The following is a 24,136-nucleotide window of genomic DNA, read 5'->3' as shown; positions in this document are numbered from 1 at the left end:
AGTAGGGGAAAAAAAAATCAATGAAATCAAAGCTTATTCTTTGAAAAGATAGTAAAATCAGTAAGTCTTTTGTCAGGCTAATTAAGAAAAAAAGAGATCCCTTTCATCTGTTTTTGAGAGTAATTTTATTAACAAGCCTTCCAGCATTAAACTGTTCTTACATTCTGGGAATCAGTTGCTCATATAATGGTAGAATTTCAATACAGCAATGGATTAGGATTAACATTTTATTAAGTTTTTTTGTTAAATTTATACTGAGATGAGTCTGTGGTTTTATTACTTGTATGCTCTTTTGGTTGGGTTTTGTTTCAGAGTTATATTAACTTTATATAAAGTGAAGCTTTCCCTTTTTTTGTGCTCATGGAAATAAACTTTTTGAAATTTGAAAGAATTCTTCTGTAACATATTCTTTGTTATACTGTAGCTTTATTAATACTTTATTTTATTTTTCATTCATTTTGAGACAGTTTGGTTCACTTTCATTTTTCCAGTAAAATTGTCTTTCAGATTTTCAAATTTATAAGCATAGGGGTGAGTACTTTATATAAATTTAATAACTTTCCTGGATACTTGAAAAGTAGGGGATTACCTGTAGATAATAGTTTAAATTATTTCATACATTTGCATTTCTCTTGACACTATAGTTTCTCGTTACAGTTTTCTTCTCTTTTCTGTAGTAAATCTTTTTGCAAAGAATGTGCTTACTCTATTTGGCATACTGTGCTTTCTGCTATATTAACTCCTTTATAAATAAAATACAGATAAAACCAAAAACAAAAAAAGAGAGAAGATACTACTAATATTAGAAATCAAAGAAGGAACATCCCAGCATATCCCATGTACATCAAAAATAAAGGAATCCTGTTAATAACTTTGTGCACACAAATTTGATAACCTAGATGAAATGGACCAGTTCCTTGAAAGACACATGCTGCCAAAGATGACAGAAGAAATAAATAATCTGAAAAGGATTCTATTAAAGAAATTGGATCAATAATAACCTTCCAGAAAAGCACCGGGCCCAGATATGTTCACTGGTGATTACTATACAACATGTCAGGAAGAAGTCATACTAATTTTCTACAATCTCTTTCAGAAAACAGAAGCAGAGGGAATATTTACTAAGTCATTCTATGACACCAGTATTACACTAATACTAAAACTGGACAAAGGCATGAAAAAAGAGCCACAGACCAACATGTCTTATAGACGTAGATGCAAAAATCCCCAACCAAATATTAATAAATTGATTCCAACAATATGTAATAAGAATTACACACCATGCCCTACTGGGATTTCTATCCCATGTACGCAAGGCTGGTTCAACATTCAAAAATCAATGAATAACATGTATCACATCAATAGACTAAAAAATAAAGATCACATGATCATCTCATGCAAAAAAAAAATCTGATAGAATCCAACATCTATTCAAGATTAAAACTGTCAATAAATTTCTAAACCTGATAAAGAATATCTTAACAGAAAATAAGCTAACATCATACTTGTGAGAAACTTGACACTTTCCCACTAAGATCAAGAGCATGGTGAAGATGTACCTTTCACCACTGCCTTTCAACATTGTATTGGATATCCTAGCTAATGTAGTAAGACAAGACAATTTAAGAGGTATACAGATTGTGAAGGAAGATGTAAAACTGTCTGTTCAGGGATGACATGATCATCTATATTGAGAATCAAAAAAGTTGACAAAACAACTGGAATTAATAAGCCATTATAGGAAGGTTGCAGGATACAAGGTTAATACTACAAAAGCCAGACACTTTCCTGTATAACCGCCATGAACAAGTGGAATTTGACATTTAAAACTCAATACTATTAATATTAGTACCCATAAAATTGAAATACTTAGGTATAATTATAATAAAATATGCATAAGAGCTACATGGGGAAAACTACAAAACGCTGACAAAAGAAATCAAAGAAGAACTAAATAAATGGAGATATTCCATGTTCATGGATAGGATGATTCAATATCATTAAGATTCAGTTCTTCCCATCTTGATCTGTAGATTTAATGCATTCCCAGTCAAAATCCCAGCAAGTCCTTTTGTGGATTTCATCAAACTAAACCTGAAGTTTATATGGAGAAACAAAAGACCTAGAATAGCCAATACCATACTGAAGGAAAAGAACATAGTTGGAAGACTGACACTACCTGACTTTAGTATTTACCATCAACCTGCAGTAATCAAGACCATGTGGTACTGGCAAATGAATATACAGATAAGTTATTTTTAACAAATGGATAGAGGCAATATAATGGAGTAAAGATTGTCTTTTCAACAAATGGTGCTGAACAACTAGACATCCACATACCAAATGAATGAGTGAATGAATCTAGACATAGAACTTACACCCTTTACAAAAATGAACTCAAAATGGATCAGAGACCTAAATGAAAAACATGAAATTGTAACACTCCCAGGAGATTACATAGAAGATCTAGATCACCTAGGACAGTGACTTCTTACATACAGCACCAAAGGCACAATTCATGAAATAAAGAATTGATACGCTAGACTCCATTGAAAGTAAACATTTCTGCTCTGCAAGACACTGCAAAGAGAATGAAAAGATGAGACACAGACTGTGAAAAACTACAGACCTATCCAATGAAAGATTGTTATGCAAACTATACAAAGAACTTTTAAAACTCAATTAGAAAACAACACCAGGGTTGCAAGAGCCAACATGTGTAAGTAGTTGTGTTCCTGTATGCCAGCAGTGAACAATCCACAGAGGAAATTGTGAAAGCGATTTCAGTTACAATAGGAGCTAAAAGAATAGAGTTCCTTGGAATAAATTTAATCAGGAAGGTTTAAGGCTTATATAATGAAAATTACAGAACATTGCTGAAAGTTATTTAAGGAGACATAAGTAAATGGGAAGACATCCCACATGTATGGTTAGGACGACTTAATATTGTTTAGATGTCCATGTTACCCAAAGTGATATACAGGTTCATCACAATCCTAGCAAAATTCCAACAGCCCCTTTTGCAGAAGTGGAAAACATAATCCTGAAATTCATACGGAATTGCAAGTGGCCCCAAGCAACCAAACAGTGGTGAAAAAGAAAAATAGAACTGGAGGACTCAAACTTACCAGTTTCAAAAGTTACTACAAAGTTAAAGTAACAGAAAGAGTGTGGTACTGGCAGAAGAATAGAAACACAAGCCACTTCAGACTCAAGAAGTGAACTTTTGCATCTATGGCTAAGTGACTTTTGACATCGTATTAAATCTGTTCAGTGAGGAAAGAACAGTCCCTTCAATTTATGTGCCAGGACAACTGTATTTCTACATGCAAACAAATTTGGGCCCCTAGCTCATATCATATAAAACAATTTACTCAAAATGGATCAACCTAAATATAAAATCTATAAGCATAGAACTCTTAGAAGAAAACGTTGGGGTAAATATTCATGACCGTGGCATGGATTCTTAACGATGACACTGAAAGCATAAAGAAAAAAAAATTTTAATAAATTGGACTTCATCAAAATAAAAACTTGTGTGCAGTGCATCAAAGGACATTTTTAAGGAAATGGAAGAAATTATTTTCAAATCAAGTATCTGGTAAGAGTTTGATAACCAGAAAATATAGACAAGCCCTACAAATTGAACAACGAAAAGACAAACTACCCAACCAAAAATTGGGCAAGTAACTTGAATGGACATTTCTCCAAAGAGGATATTTTAATAGCCCATAAGCCCACAAAAAGATGTTCAACATCATTAGTCATTAGGGAAATGAAGTTAAAACCTCGAGATATCACTCCATACCTACTAGGATAGCTAAAATGGATTGTTGGGGGGTGGGGGAGGAACAATGCAAGTGTTTGCAAGGATGTGAAAACAGCTTGGTGGTTCCTCCAAAAGGTAAACATAGTTACCACATGACCCAGCAATTCAACTCCTACGTCTGTACCCTGAAGAATTATAAGCAGGGACTCAACCAGATACTTTTTACCCCAGTGTTCTTTGAAACATTACTACAGTAGCCAAAAGGTAGAAACAGCTCAAGTGTCCATCAACAGATATAGAAGCAGAATGTGGTTTTTACATACAATGGAGTATCACTCAGCCATCAAAAGGAGTGACTCTCTGATACCTGGTCCAACATGGATGAATCTTGAAAACTTTATGCTAAGTGAAAGATGCCAGACAAAAAGAACAACTACTGTACGATTCTGCTTGCATGAAATATCTGGGATAGGCAAATTCATTGAGATAAAAAGTAGAATCGAGGTTACCAGGGGCCAGGTAGAGTGGGTAATGGGGAGTTATTCTTGAATGGTTAGAGAATTTCTTTTTGGGATAATGAAAAATTTTGGAAATACATAGCGGTCGTGGTTGCGCAACATTCTGAATGTAATTAATACTTACTGAATCCCACACTTAAAATGGTTAAAATGGCACAATTTTATGGTACATGTATTTTACTACTTAAAATTAACTATAAACCATTGAATTGTACACTTTAAATGGGTGAATAGTGTGGTATGTGAATAATGTCTCGGTAAGGCTGCTTTAAAAAAAAAACTTTTCAGTTCTTATCATTTGCTACAAGAGGTGGCCTAAGAAACTGGAATTTATTGTCTCAATTATTGCAACTAGATGTCTGAAATCAGTGTTGGGGGGTTGGCTTCTGATGGTTGCATTCCTTGGCTAATGTTTCACCTGGATCTCTGCCTTCTCCGTGTGCAAGACTGTGAGTCCAAATTTCTTCTTTTTATAAGGACATAGTTATATTGGCATAGGGCCCACCCTAATGACCTCATTTTAAGTCAACTACCTCTGTAAAGACCCTACTTTTATTTTCTTTTTTTCCAACCTTACTGAGATATAATTGACAAATTATATTAAATTGTATATATTTAAGGTATAAAATGTGATGTCTAGATATATGTGTATGTTGTGAAATATGTACCACAACAAACTAGTTAACATGCCCCTCATGCTGTCACTTAGTTATCTTTTTTTCTTTTTCTTTTTTTCTTTTTTGGCTGAGAACAGTTCAGATCAACCCTCTTAGAAATTTCAAGTATACAATATGGTATTGTTAACTTTAGTCACCCTGTTTTACCTTAGATCTCCAGAACTTACCCTACCTGTGTGAAATTTTTATACCCGTTCACCAACATTCTCCCATTTCCTCTGCTCCCCCCTTGGCAACTACCATTTTTACCCTCTGCTCCTAAGAGTTTGACTTTTTTAGATTCCACATATAAGTCAGATCATGCAGTATTTGAGACCATATTTTAAAATATCACATTCTGAGGTACTGGTGGTTAGTGCTTTAACATGAATTTTGGAGGGACACATTCAACCCTTAACACATGTATTTTTCACGTGAAATTGTGATACAAGCGCTTACGCTCATTACGTAACTGTCACATAATTTTAATGATTATAGAGGGATGTCCACTTAATCCAGTTCTCTACTATTGAATATTTATGTTTCACTTTTCAACACTGTCATTACGATGAACGCTTTTGTGCATTGCTTTTTTGATATTTCTTAGAACAGATACCTAGAAATGAAATTGTCAGGTCACTTTAAGGCACAAGATGCAGACCACAAATTGTTGCAAGTGTAAGAGGCGTTTCTTGTCTTAGTAGTAGACTGTTTATTAATCATATTTTTTCTTTGTGAATTATTCCTTAAAGTTATTTGGCTTTTTAATTTTAGAGTCTGAACGTGTCTCTTATGATTCATATAAACTCTTTGCATAGCGAAAATGAAACTTTATCTTCCATTTTTCCACAACTATTCATTTGTCTTTTGCCCTTTAATTTTGGTCTTCCTTTTCAAATCACAGGAGGTTTGTTCTTATTTTCCTTAGTGTTTCTTTTATTGCTTCAAAGCTTAGCTTGTCCTTTTCTCAGAGTTTGTTAAGTATGTAATTCTGCCTTTCCTGGATGTTTCCATTGGGTTTCAAAATATTTAATTCTAGTCAATTATACTTCTATATACTTCTAAATATATTTAAATCTAACTTACTTGGAATTTGTTTTGCTAGATGGGATGTTGTGAGATTCGTTTTGTTCTTTTGTTGCTGAATTGGTGGTTCCAATTCCATTAGCTAATCATTGCCTTCCTCTGTGATTGAAGACGTCTGATATATTGAATAAAATTATTTGGGGATGGAGCTCAATTACACTGAGACTTTATTAAAGATTTGTATAGTATGTTTTAATATCTGAAAAGAACATTCTTCTCTCTCCCTCGTTACTCCTTTTTCCCCCCCAGGATTTTCTTTGGCATTTTTACAAGTGTATTTTTCCTATGTACAAGGAACACCTGTGTGCCATCACCTATATTGGTTTTGTTATATTTACAAGGAATATAACTTGAGAAATATTCAATACCTATCCATTTAATCTTTCAAGTAGTAGGTATTTTTCTGTATTGTTTGAAGGCTTTCTTTTTTGTCTTTTATAAAGACTTATGCTGTCTTCATATACTTCAGAAAAGTTACTCACTATTGTTATTCCTCATGTGCGTGTATTAGTTTCTGATAATTTTTCTTGATTATTTTTGCTATTAACAATGAAATTTTTTACTGTTTTATTATTGCCCATTCCGCTCCCCAGAAGTATTGTTGATTTGTGTTTATCTTACCTGTAGTTGGTTTACACAGCTTTATCAGTTGTAACACTTTTTAGTGGATTTATTTACATTTCATGGGCAAACAATTTTATGGAAATTTAGTGGTTTTTATCACTTTTCTTTCTAATATTCATTTCTTGTAACTACTGCTCATGTTACTTGCTCAGACAGAATATCTAAAAACTAATACGAAGTAAGAAGTAATGGCAGACACCCTTTTTGTGATTATTCCTCAATCTCTTGCATGTATTTCTGGTGTTTCACCAGTAGGTATTATTTTGTCTGATAGCTGGAAAATGGGTAAAGGAGAATCACTTTACTGTTTTTTGTTTTGTTTGATTGTGGGACTCAGAGTAGTATTTGGAACGGGTGTTGGATTTTCTCAGATAGTTTTGGGCATGGGCACCTACTGAGATTATCGTATGCATTTATTTTCATTTAATCCATTAAATAATGCCATCTTTGTACATTTATTAACAGGTTTACTAGTATTAAATTACCTTCAATACCTGCAGTAAGACCTGTTCTTTTGGGGTAGATTGTTCTTTTTTACATATGGTTTGATTTTATCAGTATTTTATTTGACTTTCTTTACATCCTTATCAGCAAGTGACTTGAATCTATGACTCGTTCTGGTGGTATCTTTGTTAGGTTTTGATATCAGGGTCTCTTCTGCTTGAAAGTCAGTGCATGCTGCTGCTTTCCCAATAGCCAAACTATACGAACCAGAACAGCAAACTAAAATTCTTCTTTAGGTGATGAAAAAAAATGAAAGAGCCGTAGAGGTAAGTGGTCAGGACCACTGATGTCGATTTAGGCCTCATTTTTCTGGAGACGCATGAGCCAGAGTTGGACTCTCTGTGGCTCTTCCTGGTTCCAGCGAGCGCTGTTTGCCAGGCTGCCCCCAAATGCTGGACAGTCTGAGTCCCGTGTGCGGTAGGCACACCATCAGTGCTGCTTTAGCAATTGGTTAAATAATACAGTGGACACCCCAGACACAGTTCTCCAGCCCCATTGATGTCTCTGGTTTTTGGTGTTTTGTTTTGTTTTGTTTTTTTAAGTATATGACTTAAGTGTGAAGAAGTAAGGATAGTTTTCTTTCAACTTTAAATCAACTTCTTTTAATAGTTTTTCAGCCCTTAATACTGTTTTCAAAAAAGGACACAGTGTCCTCCAGAGCATGATTCCTTGTTGTCACTAAACAGAGCCATAGGTTCTTTGGGTTTTAAAAGTTTATCGTTGATCTCCTGGGAAAATAGATAGCATATAGCAAAGTAAATGGAAAAGTTCCAAAGCTCAGGAGGTCTTACAGGCATAATCTCCATATGTTTCTGCTCACCCTTTAGCCACTGTCCAAAAGAAGCTTTGGACTTTGTGTTTTCCTTGCACCTTATTAGTGAGATTATATTTCATCCAAATTTCTAAGAAGTTGGCTTCCAACTAAATTTCTCATCCCTAATGCCCTACCTAAATGCCAAGAAACCTATCATTTTTTCTAGTGGATGTGAAGACGTTTGATTTAGACCTTTGTCTTTCTCCCCAGACCATTGGAGAAGCCACCTCTCTTTCCTTTTTGTACATTCTAGCTCTGTCATTTTCTACCCCCATTTAATCTTCTAAAGACACAAACATACTTATAATCCTTTATTGGTTCTATATCAGAAATAGGATGCAGTTAGATTTTTTCTGACTCTATACACCAACAATAGTTGTGTCTACATTAGAAATTTAAATATAAACGAATAATTACATAACTGTGAGCAGAAATTACAGATAAGTGTATAATCTTGGTGTAAAGAAGGCTGTAAAACACAGCACAAAAAGGGAATACATACTGAGAAAAGTGTTTGCGACATATGGCTGACAAAAGGTAAATAGCCTTAATAAAGAAAGTATTGTTGATGTGATAATATACAAAAATAATACTCAGCTATATGAACAGTTCTTTGTATTATAGAAAGAAGTTATTTGATATTTTATTATTCTTAGAGATGAACCAATTTTTTGTTATTACTTCTATAGCAAAAACAGATTAGTTACTCACCAGGACTGTGCAGCATAGAACATCAGCAAGAGATAACCAAACTAAAGACTGATTTAGAAAAGAAAAGTATCTTTTATGAAGAAGAATTGTCTAAAAGAGAAGGAATACATGCAAATGAAATTAAAAATCTGAAGAAAGAACTTCATGATTCAGAAGGCCAACAACTTGCTCTCAACAAGGAAATTATGATTTTGAAAGACAAATTGGAAAAAAACAGGAGAGAGAGGTAAGAATCAAGTTATTTACTCCTCTAATAAATATTTCATGAATGCCTGTTGTGTGTCAGCGGCTGCAGATACACGGGCAATTCACATACCCCAGTCCTAAGGAGCCAAAGCCCAGATCGGTAAACAGGAAATTATACTACAGCTTGACTGGCCAGCAAATGGGATCGTGTAAGTACAGGCAAAAGGCAGGAGCACAAAAGGTAACTTCAGTATGTCTGGGTGTTTTGGACAAAATATCTCAGTTAAGACCAAAGAAATAAGAAATTATCTAACTATGGAAGAGTGTCCAGACAGAGTAGCAGATGTGCTAAGATGGAGAGGTAAAGGGGAGCATGACACATTGAGAAGACTAAGGCTGTTCCCGATGGTGGAGCCGTAGAAAGATGAGAGGGTGAGAAGTGGGTCTGCAGAGGGAAGTAGAGGCAAGATCATGAAGGAGGGCAAGGAGTTTGGACTTCATGCGGAGGCCATTGAAAGCAGGTGACAGGGTGGTAGTCGTGGTTTTGAAAGATCGCTCTTCTGTGTGGAGTGGGACTCAGGGGAGCAGATGGCAGGTAGGAACCTGGCCGTGAGAGATGAGTAGGACTGTAGGTGCTGACCGTGAAGGTGGAGGGAAGCGTGTGGGCTCAGAAGATCTCAGCCAGAAACCAGGTGCCATATGGCCCGATGTGAGAAATTGCTAGTGATGCTCCTGTTTCTGGATTTTAGGCAGCTGAATACATGCTATAGTCATTCTCAACTTCTGTTGGAAGCCGAAGTTTATTTGATTTAGTCTATTCATTCAACAAAAAGGTTTTTAGGACCCGTGGTGGGTAAAGCGCTATTATAGGCCCTGGGAACATTGTGGTGGGTAGACAAAAAGAAAGTCTCTGTCCTTACGGAGCTTTCCTTTACTTAGGTAAAAGGCTATAAACCGAGTAAATAAAATATAGAATATATTAGGTTATGATAAATGCCAAGAACAAAAAATACAGCACAGGACGGGGCCATGAAGCATTGAGGGGGTGATTAAATTGTCTGTAGAGACTGGTCTGGGGAAATTATGCTGAGGAGGTAATTGAAGTAAGGGCTGAAGAAAGTAGGAAGGCATCTCTACAGACGTAGGAGAACGCTCTACACAAACGGTCTGTTAAAAAAAATAAGGCAAAACCATGGAGACAGTATAAAGATCAGTGGTTGTGGGGGCTCGGGGGGGATGGAGGTGTCTAGGAGGCTGTCCAGGGCAGCCAGCGTATACTCTGCACGATGCTGTGAGGTAGGTGCGTGTCGTTGAACACATGTCCAAACCCTGACATAAGCTGTGGAGTTGGAGTGATGGCGATGTGTCTGCTGCAAGTTCACTAAGGAAGCACATGGCCCGCTCTGGTGGGGGTGCTGTTATGGGGAGGCTGTACCCGTGTTTGGGGCAGGGGTCCGTGGGAAATCTCTGCTATGAACCTAAAACTTTTCTAAAAAATAAAGTCTATTAAAAATAATAATAAGGAGGCCAATATGGCCATGGTAGACTTAAGGGGACAGCATAGTAGGAGAGGAGTATGAGAGGGACCCGGGCCAGATGGCGCAAGGCTTTGTGGCAGGTAACTTCTGGTTATTTGCTCTGAATAACACCGTTGCAGGGATGTACTGCAGGATTTTGAGTGGAAAATTGACTAATGCTGGGTTGTGTTTTAACAGGGTTACGCTGACTACTGGGTTAAGAACAGTCTGACTCCGATGAGAGAAAAGCATGGAAATGATTAAGAAGGCTATCACAGTAGTCCAGGCCCAAGAGGGTGGTGGGTTGGCCGAGGGTAGAGGCAGAAGTGGTGGTAAGACGTGTTGGAATTCTGATACTCCTTAAAAGTAAAGACACTGGTTTCTGCTGGTGGACTAGATACGGAGTGAGAAAGGAAGAGGAAGAATCAAGGATGATACTGAGGTTCTGGGCCTTAGCAGTTAGGAGATTGTAGTTACCATTTAGAGAGGAGCAGTGCAAGGGAAGCACGTCTGGGATAGGGATGTCACCGGGAGCTCGTTTTAAACAGGTTATGTTTGAGGTGCCTATTAGACACCCACGTGGAGATGTCAAGTAGGCCATTGAATAGATCAGGCTGGATTTTAGGCCCAGAGATAAAATCCTGGGAGTATTTAATCATTCACATGGTATTTAAAACAGTGAGACTCTGTGAGATCACTTAGTGATTGATAGAGATAGAAAAGAGGTCCAGCACCGACCCCTGGGGTGCTCCTGGGGTCTTTAGGAGTTTGGAAATGAGGAAGAAACAGCAAAGAGGACAGCCAAGAATGATAGGAAGAAGACCAGGCCGATTTGGTGTCCTGGAAGCCATGTGATAAAAGCATATCAAATCTGTCTACATGTTACATGAGATGCGGTCTGAATCAAGTAAGATGAGGTCCAAACAGTGACAGTTGAATTTAACAATATGAGCCTCATTGGTAACTTTGATAAGAACAATTTCAGTGGAACTAAAGGGCAAAAAACCCCACCGTGGGAGCCAAGACTTGGAGAGCAGAAACAGAATAGTAGTTGGAATCTCTTAAAAGCAAAACAGTGCAAGGAAGCAGCAGCTGGAGGGGAAATTGATCTCAAAAGAAGTCATTTTGCCTTTTGTTTCTGTTTTTAGATAGGAGAGATAACACCATGTTTGTAATCTGATAGGAATTATCCAACAGGTAGAGAACAGTACAGAAACCGGATACTTGAACAGTTGTATAAGCGGAGGGTTTGGGCTGAGCTGTGCTTTTCACCTAGAGAAAGAGAAGAGAAAGCAGAATGTATGAGGAAGGTAATAGGGTGGTAGGACCTTGTTTATGTGTGGAGCTCTCCTGAGCTGGGCATGGTGAATTTGAGGTGCTTGGTGAGACATCTTTGTGGAGATACCAAGTCAGCAGTGTAAGCAAGCCCAGAAAAGCTTCTGATTAAATTCGGACTTCATCAGCATAACAGGTAATTGGATTCAGGTGGTGCAGAGCCCGCTCAGGGGAAGGGTGCAGACAGAGAAGTTGGGCTCTGGAACGGAGTACCCGGGAGCATTGGCATTTACGGGAAGGACAGAAAGAGGGGAGTCCACAAGGACAGAGATGGAGGCTAGAAATCAGAGAGTGTGGCATCACTGAAGCCAAGAGAAGGTGGCATTTCAAGAGGGAGGAAATGGGCGATGGTGTCAGAGGTGGCGGGTAGATTGGATGTGGGAACGGGACCGTGGCCAGTTGTGAGAGAACAGCTTTTTGAGGTGGTGGCGTGGCAGAAGCCAGATTTTGCGTGGTGAGAAACAGGCGATGAGAGAGTGGGTACAGAACACCCTATCAAGGCTTCCAGATGGTTCCCTGTGAATAGAAAGGCAGGGAATTGGCAAATGAAGCATGACATTGCTTGTGCGTTTTGTTTGCGTATGAAAGAGACTTCAGCTTTGTTTAGTGCTGGTAGGAAAAAACAAGAAGAGTTTTACATAGAAATTTTACTCCGTTTATTTGTGTACATATTTTTCTGAAAGGCTTCTTGGTAATTTTTCAAGTTTTTGTCGTTGTTTGTTATTTGGAGTTGCTTCTGAATCAAGAAAGATGATTTTTAAAATTTCATTTAAATTCAAGTTAGTTAACATATAGCGTATCACTAGTTTCAGAGGTAGAGGTCAGTGATTCATCAGTTGCATGTAACACCCAGTGCTCATCACATCACGTGCCCTCCTTAATGCCCATCACCCAGCTACCCCTTCCCCCCACCCTCTCCCCTCCAGCAACCATCAGTCTAATTAACAGTCTCTTATGGTTTGTCTCCTCTGTTTTCATCTTTTATTTTTTCTTCCTTTGCCCTATGATCCTCTGTTTTGTTTCTTAAATTCCACATATTAGTGAAATCATATGGTATTTGTCTTCCTCTGACTGACTTATTTTGCTTAGTATAATAATACACTCCAACTCCATCCACATCATTGCAGACAGCAAGATTTCATTTCTTTCTGATGGCTGAGTAATATTCCTGTTTGTGTGTGTGTGTGTGTGTGTGTGTGTGTGTGTGTGTGTGTACACACATCTTCTTTATCCATTCATCCATCGATGGACATCTGGGCTCTTCCCATATTTTGGCCATTGTGAACATTCTCTATAAACATTGGGATGCAAACATAACTAACTTTTGACTTTTGATAATTTTTTTAAAGTGCATGTTTGCCCGTACACAGGATGATCTATTTTCCCAGAATTTATAATTTAGATTATAATTTCATTTATATTCGCTAATATAGTGATGTAAGAGGTTTTTAAGATTACGTGTTTAAAATTAGCCATTACTTAAGGGGCGCCTGGGTGGCTCAGTCGTTAAGCGTCTGCTTTCGGCTCAGGGCATGATCCTGGAGTCCTGGGATCGAGCCCCACATCAGGCTCCTCCGCTGGGAGCCTGCTTCTTCCTCTCTCACTCCCCCTGCCTGTGTTCCCTCTCTCACTGGCTATCTTTCTGTCAAATAAATAAATAAAATCTTAAAAAAAAAATAAAATAAAATTAGCCATTATTTAAGTTCTTTGTTGACTTGAAATCAACCATATGAAATTACCCAGAACAGATCCACGCTGAATTTCAGTTACTGCTAAGATATAAGCCTCTTTAAAAAAAATTTTTTTTTATTGAGTATAAGTTGACACACAGTGTTACCTTAGTTTCAGGTGTAGAACATGGTGATTCACCTTCTCTACAGGTTATGCTGTTCTCAGCAGTGTAGCTACCATCACTGTATGGCCATTTCAGTATCATTGACTCGATTCCCTAGGCTGTGCCTTTTATTTCTATGTCTTATTCATTCCGTAACTGGAATCCTGCACCTCCCACTCTGCCTGGCCCATTTTGCCCATCCTCCACGCCCCTTCTGGCAATCATCAGTTCTCTGTGTTTATGGGTCTGATTCCACTTTTCATTTGTTTGTTCCTTTGTTTTGTTTCTTAGATTCTACATGTGATGAAATCATATGTTGTTTGTCTTTCTAGGTCTGGCTTCTTTCACTTGGCTTAATACCCTTTACACCCATTCATGTTACCACAAATGGCAAGATCTCATCCCTTTTTACAGCTGTGTAATAGCCCGTTGTGTGTGTATATACCACATCGTCCTTATCCATTTGCCTATTGATGGGCACTTAGGTTGCTTCCATATCTTCGCTTTGTAAATAATGCTGCAGTAAACAGAACGGTGCATATATCTTTTCAAATTAGTGTTTTCATTTTCCTCAGGTAAATACCCAATAGTGGAATTACTGGATCATATGGTGTTTCTATTTTTAATTTTTTGAGGCACCTCCATACTGTTTTCCTCTATGGCTGCACCATTTTGCGTTTCCACCAACAGTGCACAAGGGTTCCTTTTTTTTTTTTCCACATCCTTGCCAACACTAATTTCTTGTCTTTTTTATTGTTAGCCATTCTGACAGGTGTGAGGTGATATCTCATTGTGGTTTTGACTTGCATTTCTCTGATGATCAGTGATGTTAAGCATCTTTTCATGTGTCTGTTGGCCATCTGTATGTTGTCTTTAGAAAAATGTCTATTCAGGTCCTCGTCCCATTTTTTAATTGGATTACTTGGTTTTTTTGGTGTTGACTTGTGTACGTTCTTTGTATGTTTTGGATATTAACCCCTTATTGGATATGTCATTTGCAAATATCTTCTCCCATTCAGTAGGTTGCCTTTTAGTTTTGATGATGGTTTCCTTCACTGTGCAAGTTTTTTATTTTGATGTACTCCCAACAGTTTTTTTTTTTTTTATTTTTGGGTTTTTTTGCTTTTGTTTCCCTTGTCTTAGGAGGCATATCTAAAAAAATATTGCTGTGGCCAATGTCAGAGAAATTACTGCCTGTGTTCTTTTCTGGGAATTTTATCAGGTCTCACATTTAATCTATAATCCATTTTGAGTTTATTTTTATGTATGGTGTGGGAAAGTAGTCCAGTTTCATTCTTCTGCATGTGGCTGTCCAGTTTTCCCAGCACCATTTACTGGAGACTGTCTTTTCCCCATTGTATATTCCTGCCTCCTTTATCATAGATGAATTGATCATCTATGTGTGGGTTTATTTCTGGGGTCTCTGTTCCATTGATCCATGTGTTTATTTTTGTGTCAGTACGTTACTGCTTTAATTTCTACAACTTTGTAGTATATCTTGAAATCTTGTAGTATGCCTCCAGCTTTGTTCTTCTTCCTCAAGATTGCTTTGGCTGCTTGGGGTCTTTTGTGGTGCCATACAAATATTAGTATTACATGTTCTAGTTCTGTGAAAAATGCTGTTGCCACTTTCGTGGGTATTGCACTGAATCTGTAGATTGGTTAGTATGGACATTTCAGCAATATTAATTCTTCCAGTCCATGAGCATGGACTGTCTTTCCATTTGTTTGCATCATCTTCAGTTTCATTCATAGTTTTCAGAGTACAGGTCTTTCACCAGCTTGGTTAAGTTTATTACTAGCTATTTTATTTATTCTTTTTGGTGTGATTGTAAATGCAATTGTTTTCTTAATTTCTCCTCCTCCTACTTTGTTATCAGTGTATTAATGAAATGCTGCCAATTTCTGGGTACTTTTTTTTCTTTGTTTGCTGTGGCTACAACTTCCAGTACTATGTTGAAACAAAGTGGTAAGAGTGGACATCCTTGTCTTGTTTCTTTTTTTGTTTTTTTTGGTTAAGGTTTTATTTATTTATTTGACAGAGAGACAGCCAGCGAGAGAGGGAACACAAGTAGGGGGAGTGGGAGAGGAGGAAGCAGGCTCCCAGCAGGGAGCCCGATGCAGGCCTGATCCCAAGACACCAGGATCACGCCCTGAGCCAAAGGCAGACACTCAACAACTGAGCCAGGCGCCCCCTTTGTCTTGTTTCTGACCTTACAGGGAAAGCTCTCAGTTTTTTCCCTCTATGGAGGATGTTAGCTGTGGGGTTTTCATAGATGGCCTTTATTATGTTGAGGTGTGTTCCCTCTAAATCCAGTTTGTTGAGGGGCTTAGCATGAATAGAAAGTTGAATTTTGTCACATGCTTTTTCTGCATCTTTTGAGATGATTATACAATTTTTATCCTTCATTTTCTTGATGTGGTGTATGATGTTGATTGATTTGTGTATATGGAACCATCCTTACATTCCAGACTAAATCCTACTTGATCATGGTGAATGATCCTTTTAATGTATTGTTGAATGTGGTTTGCTGCTATTTTGTTGAACATTTTTTTTTTAAGATTTTATTTATTTATTTGACAGAGATAGAGACAGCCAGTGAGAGAGGGAACACAAGCAGGGGGAGTGGGAGAGGAAGAAGCAGGCTCATAGTGGAGGAGCCTGACGCGGGGCTCGATCCCATAACGCCAGGATCACGCCCTGAGCCGAAGGCAGACGCTTAACCGCTGTGCCACCCAGGCGCCCCTGTTGAACATTTTTATAACCATGTTCATCAGGGGTATTGGCCTGTAGTTCTCTTTTTTGTAGTGTCTTTGGTTTTGGTATCGGGGTAATGCTGGCCTTATAGAATGTGTTTGGAAAATTTCTGTCCTCTTCTATTTTTTATAACAGAGAAGAGTTAGGTATTAACTCTTCTTTAAATGTCTGGTGGAATTCACATGCTAAGCCATCTGGTCCTGGACTTTTATTTTGGGGAAGTGTTTTGATTACTGATTCAATTTTGTTACTAGTAATTGGCCTGTCAGATTTTTTGTTTCTTCCTGATTCAGTTTGGAAGATAGTGTGTTTCTGGGAATTTATCCATTTCTTCTAGTTTGTCCAATTTGTTGGCATATAATTTTTCATAGAATTCTCTTGTATTTGTGTGGTGTCAGTTCTCTTTTGTTTCTGGTTTTATGTATTTGAGTCTTTTTTCTTCATGAGTCTGGGTAAGGGTTTATCAGTCTTGTTTATCTTTTCAAAGAGTCAGTTTTTGGTTTCATTATAGGTTTTTTCCTTTTTTTTTTTTAATCTCTATTTCATTTATTTCTGCTCTGGTCTGTATTATTTCCTTTCTTCTACTCACCTTGGATTTCATTTGCCTTTTTTTTTTCTAACTTAAGTATAAAGTTAGATTGTTTATTTGAGCTTCTTATTTCTTGAGTTGGCCTGTATCACTGGATATTTCCCTCTTAGAACTGCTTTTTCTGTGTCAAAGATTTTGGACCATTGTGTTTTCATTTTCATTTGTCTCCATGTATTTTTTTTTAATTTCTTTGATTTCTTCATTGACTCATTTGTTGTTTAGAATATAAGCCTCTTCATCTGCATTTCAATTCAGTGTTTGAGAACTGATTCCCCTTTCTCCCTTAGGTGGTTTCCAAAAAGTCTTTTAGCACTATGTTTACCTCTAAGGGTGAATCAGTTGTACCCCTCAGAACTATGATTTTAAATAAGTTTTATAATGTTAAATTTGTTGTGTTTATATGCATATGTGTAGGTAGGTTGGTAATTAGGTATGAAGGAAGGAAGGGCTGAATATATTGAGAGAACTATTGGAAATTTCACTGAGGGTTTGCTAGCAATCTTGAGCTGAGTATAAGGAATCGTGTTGGGGCCCATGTGTCCCCATCTTTCCCTGACCTCTTCATTTTCCCAAACTTTCTGGTACATACACAACCAAATAAGGTGAGTACAGTCATGAAGTCTACAAAAATAGGTGTCTTCTCAGATTTTCAAATGGAAAACAAAGTAGATGTTGTTAGGTAGACAAGTGTATTAATTAAAAGAAAGTGATTGTGACTTTTAATTTTAAGGGTGAAGATTGGGATTTGGCACATTTAAGATACGTGACTTTTCAGAATAAAACCAGACGGTACAGTAGCCAGTCGGGGATACCGTTATTGCAACTCTAATTCCATTCCTTTTTTTTTTTCCTTCGTTTGTTTCAAATTGTGTTAGTCAAAGTGAAAGGGAAGAATTTGAAAATGAGTTCAAACAGCAGTATGAGCGAGAAAAAGTATTATTAACTGAAGAAAATAAAAAACTGACAAGTGAACTTGATAAGGTGAGTGATACAATCTAATTTATATTCCCTGAGCACGTGCTAGATGTTCAGCACTGTGATAGAAATTGTAGATCTAATTTTCTATTTGATGCACAATGGGTTTAATATTCCTCCTTATACACTAGGGTTACTTGGAAGGTACAGGCGAGTTTTCATTACAACAGTCTGTACAGGAATTCCGGAGAGAGGGTTTTGCTTTTCTCATCTTATTCTTTGTGACATTTATTTTTTGAGCCTCTATTCTTTATTTCACTTTCCATTTATTCTCTTTTTCACTCTTTCCTCTCATATTTGGCACTTACTCTTTCATGGCTGTTGGGGTTAAGCTGGCCCTTTGCAAGAGCAGAAACATTTAGGCCGAACTGGAGAAGTTTTGACAACTATGATGTCCTGTTCAGATGAAGAACTGCTAGGAGCTAGAAATAATATCATTGGTAGGTAGGAATCCAGAGAAACCAACCCTGCCTAAACCACTATAGCTTGAGTAAAGAGCAGAACCAAAGATTAAACTTAGGCTCAGCCAGATTTATGAACAAAATGTCAAATACTTAAAAGGAATGTTTTTCTGTTTAGTAGCTAAGATTTCTTGAACTGCCGTTCTGCATTTCTTCTGTTGGTTCTTAACAAACAGTTGTTTAAAAGCAAAAAAAAACCTAATATTATCCAGACGTTTCATTGTGTGTTCTTATATTTAATTAAGAACATTTGGGTAATTGTGTTTTATAATGATTTGTAGGATTTTCCTCCAGTAAAAATATTTTGTTCTATTATTAGTTATTCTAATGACAGATTGAAAGACCATGACTATAAATAGTCATAAAAGAGAGATTGTTTGGTTCTTTACACATTTAATAATGACTTTGCTTGTTTGCTTGAAAACTATTTGAGAAACAGCTCCATTTGTCCATTTCATAAAGTCTTATGGAGGTGATGTACACAGACACTGTGGGAAGTGGCCAGAGACAGTAAGTAGTGTGAATGTTTTGTTTAAAGGACAAAGAGTAAATGAAGGTTATCATGTAACTCTTGTTATTTCCATAAAAATAAAACTAACAATATCTGAATTTTATCCCAATAGGCCACATAATTGTTATTTCATGTGTTTGACTAATATGACTATAAAATTAAACATTATTTTTGTCTATTAGACAGAATTTAAATTTCTGTTAAGAGTTACCTCGATGTAAGAAATGTAATGAAACTCTAGAAGGCCTCTCTGCTTGAAGTTTCTAAACAAATTACCTAGCAAAAAACATACATAGTTCAAGAAAAATTGTACTAAATAACAATCAAATTGTAGATCAAATCTTGTATTCACCCTTGGTTTTATTTCATTAGTAACCATAAAGTTCTGCCGAGTTCACCAGAAATACACATTTAGAGATAATTTGTAAGCAGTACTCTTTTGATTCTGATGAGACACAAAGGATAAAAATAAAAACCTGTCTCCTAAGTTAATAAAAGTAGAACATCACCTTTTCTTACTAAATTGAAAGGTATGATGAAGGATGAGTAGAACTTTGAGAGCAAATTCGTATGGTAGGCAAATATTTAATGACAAATGATAACAAGGAAATAGTTAGTCTTGGATCTGGGTTCTGCTGCTTTTTAAGTCTCTTCTCTATTTTTGTTCCTTTTACAGCCTTTGCTTCTCTTCCTCCTGAACTCTCAGTTCACCTTAACTGAGCATCTTCCCTCTTTCTTTCTGTTCATTTATTTTCTGATTTGATTTGAACTGTGTTTTTTCATCAAGAGGGATAACAAAAGAATACTTTTGCCATTGCTATACCAACTCTTGTGTCTGGAACCTGAGTGAGGAGAGCCGAATTTCTTCTCAGCAGAACTTCTGGTATAGAAGCCAGAAAGCAACTATTATGTTAATTTTGAAATTTATTTAATTAATACTATGATTAGATTGTCACATTCACATTTTTAGATTCCAAAAATTAAAACTTAAAAGAAAACTAAAAAGGGGTGCCTGGGTGACTCAGTCAGTTAAGCATCGGACTCTTGCTTTCAGCTCAAGTCATGATCTCAGGGTCATGAGATCAAGCCCCAACTCAGGCTCCACGTTAGGCATAGAGCTTGCTTGGATTCTCTCTCTCCCTAAGTTCACTTTTTTTTTTTTTTTTTTTAGAGAGCATGCACGAGTCGGGGAGGGGGGGTGGAGGGGGAGTGGGGGCAGAGGGAGAAAAAGAATCTTAAGCAGGCTCCATGCCCAGCGCAGAGCCCAAGAGGGGGGTGGGGCTTGATCTCATCACTCTGAGGTCATTGTGCTCTGAGCTGAAATCAAGAGTCGGACTCTTAACTGACTGATCCACCCAGGTGCCCCTGTTAAGTTTCACTTTTTATTAAAAGATAACTTATTGCAAATAAAATTAGCCATGTATGTTAGGGAGTGAAAGTAAATGGCTTCCTATAAGGAAAAGTGTTATTTGTATCTTGTTCTTAAATTATTATTTACAAAAAAACAAAATTATAAAAATTACATAAAAGTTACCCATGACCTCGTTACCACAAAACAACTATTTTAATTTTATATATTCCTTTCCAGGTTTTGTTTGTATAAATATTATTACATAGGTGCAGTCATACATGCATTCCATTTTCTAATATGCCTTTCACTTGAAATGTCATGAGCATGTTTCCATATTCTATACTATACTATTCCATACTATAAGCCAGATATGTCAAGGTACAAATAGTAAAATCTTCTCATTCCCAAACAAGCAAAATTAAACTGATACTTGGGTAGAATTTGCTAAGTGCAGGTTCTCTTCTGAATTACTTTATATAAATCATTTAATCCTCAAAAAAACTCTGTGAGGTGTACCCTATTACTCTTGCCATTTGATAGATGAGGAAACTGAGGCAGGGAGGGATGAGACTCCTTTCCTAATCAGAGAAGTAGGAAGTGGCCAGATGGAATTTGAACACAGGCAGGCTAGCTCCAGAGTCCATGCTTTCATTCAGTAATAATGAAAAGATTAGCATTTCTCTCATACCAAACAAGTCTACTTAAAACTACTTGTAGCTATTGTAACATGACCTTCCAAAATCTGCATTTCCTCTCCTTCCTGCAAATGTCTAGCTGACCTCACTCACCAGTTAGTTGGGAGGGCTGTCAAAAGCAATGATAATCAAAAATAATGTGTTGTAGGAATTAGTGAAGACATTGCATCTGCAAAAAATTTTTCAAAAACAGCCGATAAACTTCTGTCTATGCCAACGTGAAGAGACTGTCGAATCCTCTCAAGAAAAAAAAATTTCAAGTGGACACAGTTGTCAAAAACAACTGACTACAAAACATTGCTGAAATTAATGAAGGAAGATCTAAACAGATGGAGAGATGTACCCTGTAATGGGTCAAAAGACTTGGAATTTTAGGACCTTAAGTCTACTTTAATGTGTAAATTCACATTATCAAAATTCTGGTAGGCTCTGGAATTGAGAAGCTTATCCTTAAATTTATTTGGGAATACAAAAGACCTATAATAGCCTTGTGCAACAAAAACTAGAGGATTTATCTGACAGTCTTTTGAAACTTACTATTAGTATTGGCATGATGGAACCATAGGGTAATGGTCTAAAAATAAGCCCTCATATTTATGGCCGATCGATTTTCAGCAAAAGTGCCAAGGCAGATCAATGGGAGATGGATAATCTTTTCAACAAATGGTGCTGGAACACATGGATATCCATGTGCAAAAAAAAAAAAAAAAAATTTAAATTCTCTTACCATATAAAAACATTAGCTCAAAGTGAATCATAAACTGAAATGTGAGAGATAATCATAGGAGAAAACCTTCATGATTTACGGTTAGTCAAAGATTTCATAGATACATAGTAAAAGTACAACCCACGAGAGAAAGATAATGATAAACTGTACTTCATCACAATTTAAAGACAACATTAGGAAAACCAAAAGACAGACACAGATGAGGAGGAAACATTTGCAAATCACTTACCTGATAAGAAACACATTCAAAATATAGAAAGAACTTAACACTCAATAATAAATAATGCAAACAGCCCAGTGAAAAAATGGGGAAAAACTTTGAGTAGACATTTCATGAAAGATCTATGAATGACAAGCACGTGAAAAGATGTTCGATATCATTAGGAAAATGAGAGCTAAAACCACAGTTACATACTGTTGTACACCCTCAAGAATGAGTGGAATCAGTAAGAGTGACCATACCAACTGTTGGCAAGGATGTGGTGGAACTGAAACTCATACACTGCTTGTAGCAGCGTCCGATGGTGGTATAGCCACTTTAGAAAATAGTTTCAAAAGTTCTCAAAAAGGTAAGCATACCCTTACCATGTGACCCAGAAATTCATGTAGATATTTATTTAAGAGAGCTGAAAACATAGTCCTTTTAAAGACTTGTGTATGAGTGTTCATAGCATCATTATTCACAATCGCAAACAACTAGGAACAGTACCAATGCTTATCAACTAGTTAGTGAATGAGCAAATGAAGTTTACTATTTCCCGTATATAGAATACCACTCAGCTGGAAAAAGGAGTGGATTTCTGATACATGCAATACTGTGGTTGAACCTCAATATTGTGATGAGTGAAAGAAAAAAAAAACTACATGTTGTAGGATTTCATTGGTATTAAATTTCTTGGAAAAGCAAAAGTATAGAAACAGAAAACAGATCAGCAATGCCTGGAACTCAGGGTGGAAGCCAGGACTGACTGCAAACCAGCAGTGGGGAGATTTCTCCTATTGGAAGTATACCAAAACTGGACTGTGGTGATCATTCACAGCTGTTTAAATTTATTAAAAATCCTTGAACCATACACTTGTAATGGATAAATTTTATTGTATGTAAATTATACCTCAGTAAATCTGTAAAAAGAAAATAGGTGGTAAAGTACTTTCTCAGAGGTTAAGTGGTACATCTTGAGGTACGGAACTTAAATCCCTCATTCCCAAGGGGCAGGTACGGGTGTATGTTGGCACTGATAGCTTCTCTGGACCCCATTACCTTCTGAGAAGACAGTGAGGTTGGAGGTAGGGTTCAACAGGAAATTACAGCTGTGCTCCTTTGATAGAGGGGGAGAAATAAAATTGCATTGTGACTTGTGCCAAAACTGTCTGTGTCTAACAGAAGTACAGGCCAAAACCAAATGAGAACAACCCTGGGTCATTCTTGACCAATTTAAATGGGGGAATTGGCACACTGTGACCTGTAGCCAGATCCAGCTCTCAGACTGTTTCTTTATGACCCACGAACTAAGAAGAATTTTTATGTAACTTTTAAGTAAGCTTTTCTAAGAAGAATAAGATGTGATGGAGACCATGTGTGGCCCACAAAGCGAAAAATATGTACTATCTAATTTTTTATTGAAGAGTTTGCAGACCCCTGACTTAAAACATGGTTTTAGCCTGTATTAGAAACTGAACCAAACATACACACAGATGTGTATATATATATACACACACACACACACACACACACACACACACACACACACACACATATATATATATGTTAAGACATTTATTGTAAGGAATTTGCTCACCTAATTTTGGAGGCTGACAAGTAGTCCCAAGATCTGTAGTTTGCAGTCTAGAGACCCAGGGAGCCTACCATATAGTTTCAGTTCAAGTCCAAAGGCCTTGAGACCCAGGAAGAGTTGCTGTTTCAATAAGAGTACAGAAACAGGAAAAAACAACCTCCCAGCTTGAAGGCATTTAGGCAGGAGAAGTTCCCTCCTAGTCATCTCACTCCCTAGGGTCAGCCTTTTTGTTCTGTAGGCCTTTAGCTGATTGATTGGCCCCCCTGTGTTAGGGAAGGCAATCTGCTTTATTCAGTCTCCTGATTCAAATGTTAATCTCACCCAGAGGCACCTTCACAGACACACCCAGGGTAATGTTTGATCCGGCATGTTGGCACCCTAAGGCCCAGTCAGATTAACACAGAAAATTAACCATCACCTGGCCCCTCATCCCCACAAACCTGTAAATAACTCTTCTAGGAAAAACTCACCTCCTTCAGATTGAGTAATCAAAAAGAAATGAACACAGTATCTCTATAAACATTCCAAAAAGCAAGAAGGAATAGTAGTAACTAATGCAAATTGAGACCATTTATGAGAAAAACTGTAGCCATAAAATAAAAATTGAATGCAAATATTTATCTTGCTTCAGATTATGACAGATTAGCTTATATCATACCCACCACCTCACCAAGAGCTGGATTTTTCAAAAAATTGTCTTAATATGGTAGGACTATTTC

The 24,136-nt window shown here is 37.0% G+C and overlaps 1 protein-coding gene across 13 annotated transcripts in view; it reads left to right on the top strand.

Moving 5' to 3' along the window:
* The window catches only part of CDC42BPA (CDC42 binding protein kinase alpha), a 310,508-nt gene that overhangs the window by 201,632 nt on the left and 84,740 nt on the right, over positions 1-24,136 (top strand). For all 13 annotated transcript variants that reach the window (XM_045796507.2, XM_087859422.1, XM_045796498.2 and 10 more), the window contains 2 exons: positions 8,661-8,908; positions 17,777-17,882. In XM_045796507.2, coding sequence (XP_045652463.1) covers positions 8,661-8,908; positions 17,777-17,882 — 354 coding nt within the window. The remainder of the gene's footprint in view (positions 1-8,660; positions 8,909-17,776; positions 17,883-24,136) is intronic.

The sequence above is a fragment of the Ursus americanus genome, chromosome 2 (genome assembly GCF_024610735.1).
Source record: "Ursus americanus isolate L20-20 chromosome 2, mUrsAme1.1.p, whole genome shotgun sequence".
Taxonomy (NCBI): domain Eukaryota; kingdom Metazoa; phylum Chordata; class Mammalia; order Carnivora; family Ursidae; genus Ursus; species Ursus americanus.
Note: the sequence above shows the minus strand (reverse complement) of the source record. Positions and strands in the feature narration are given on the sequence as shown.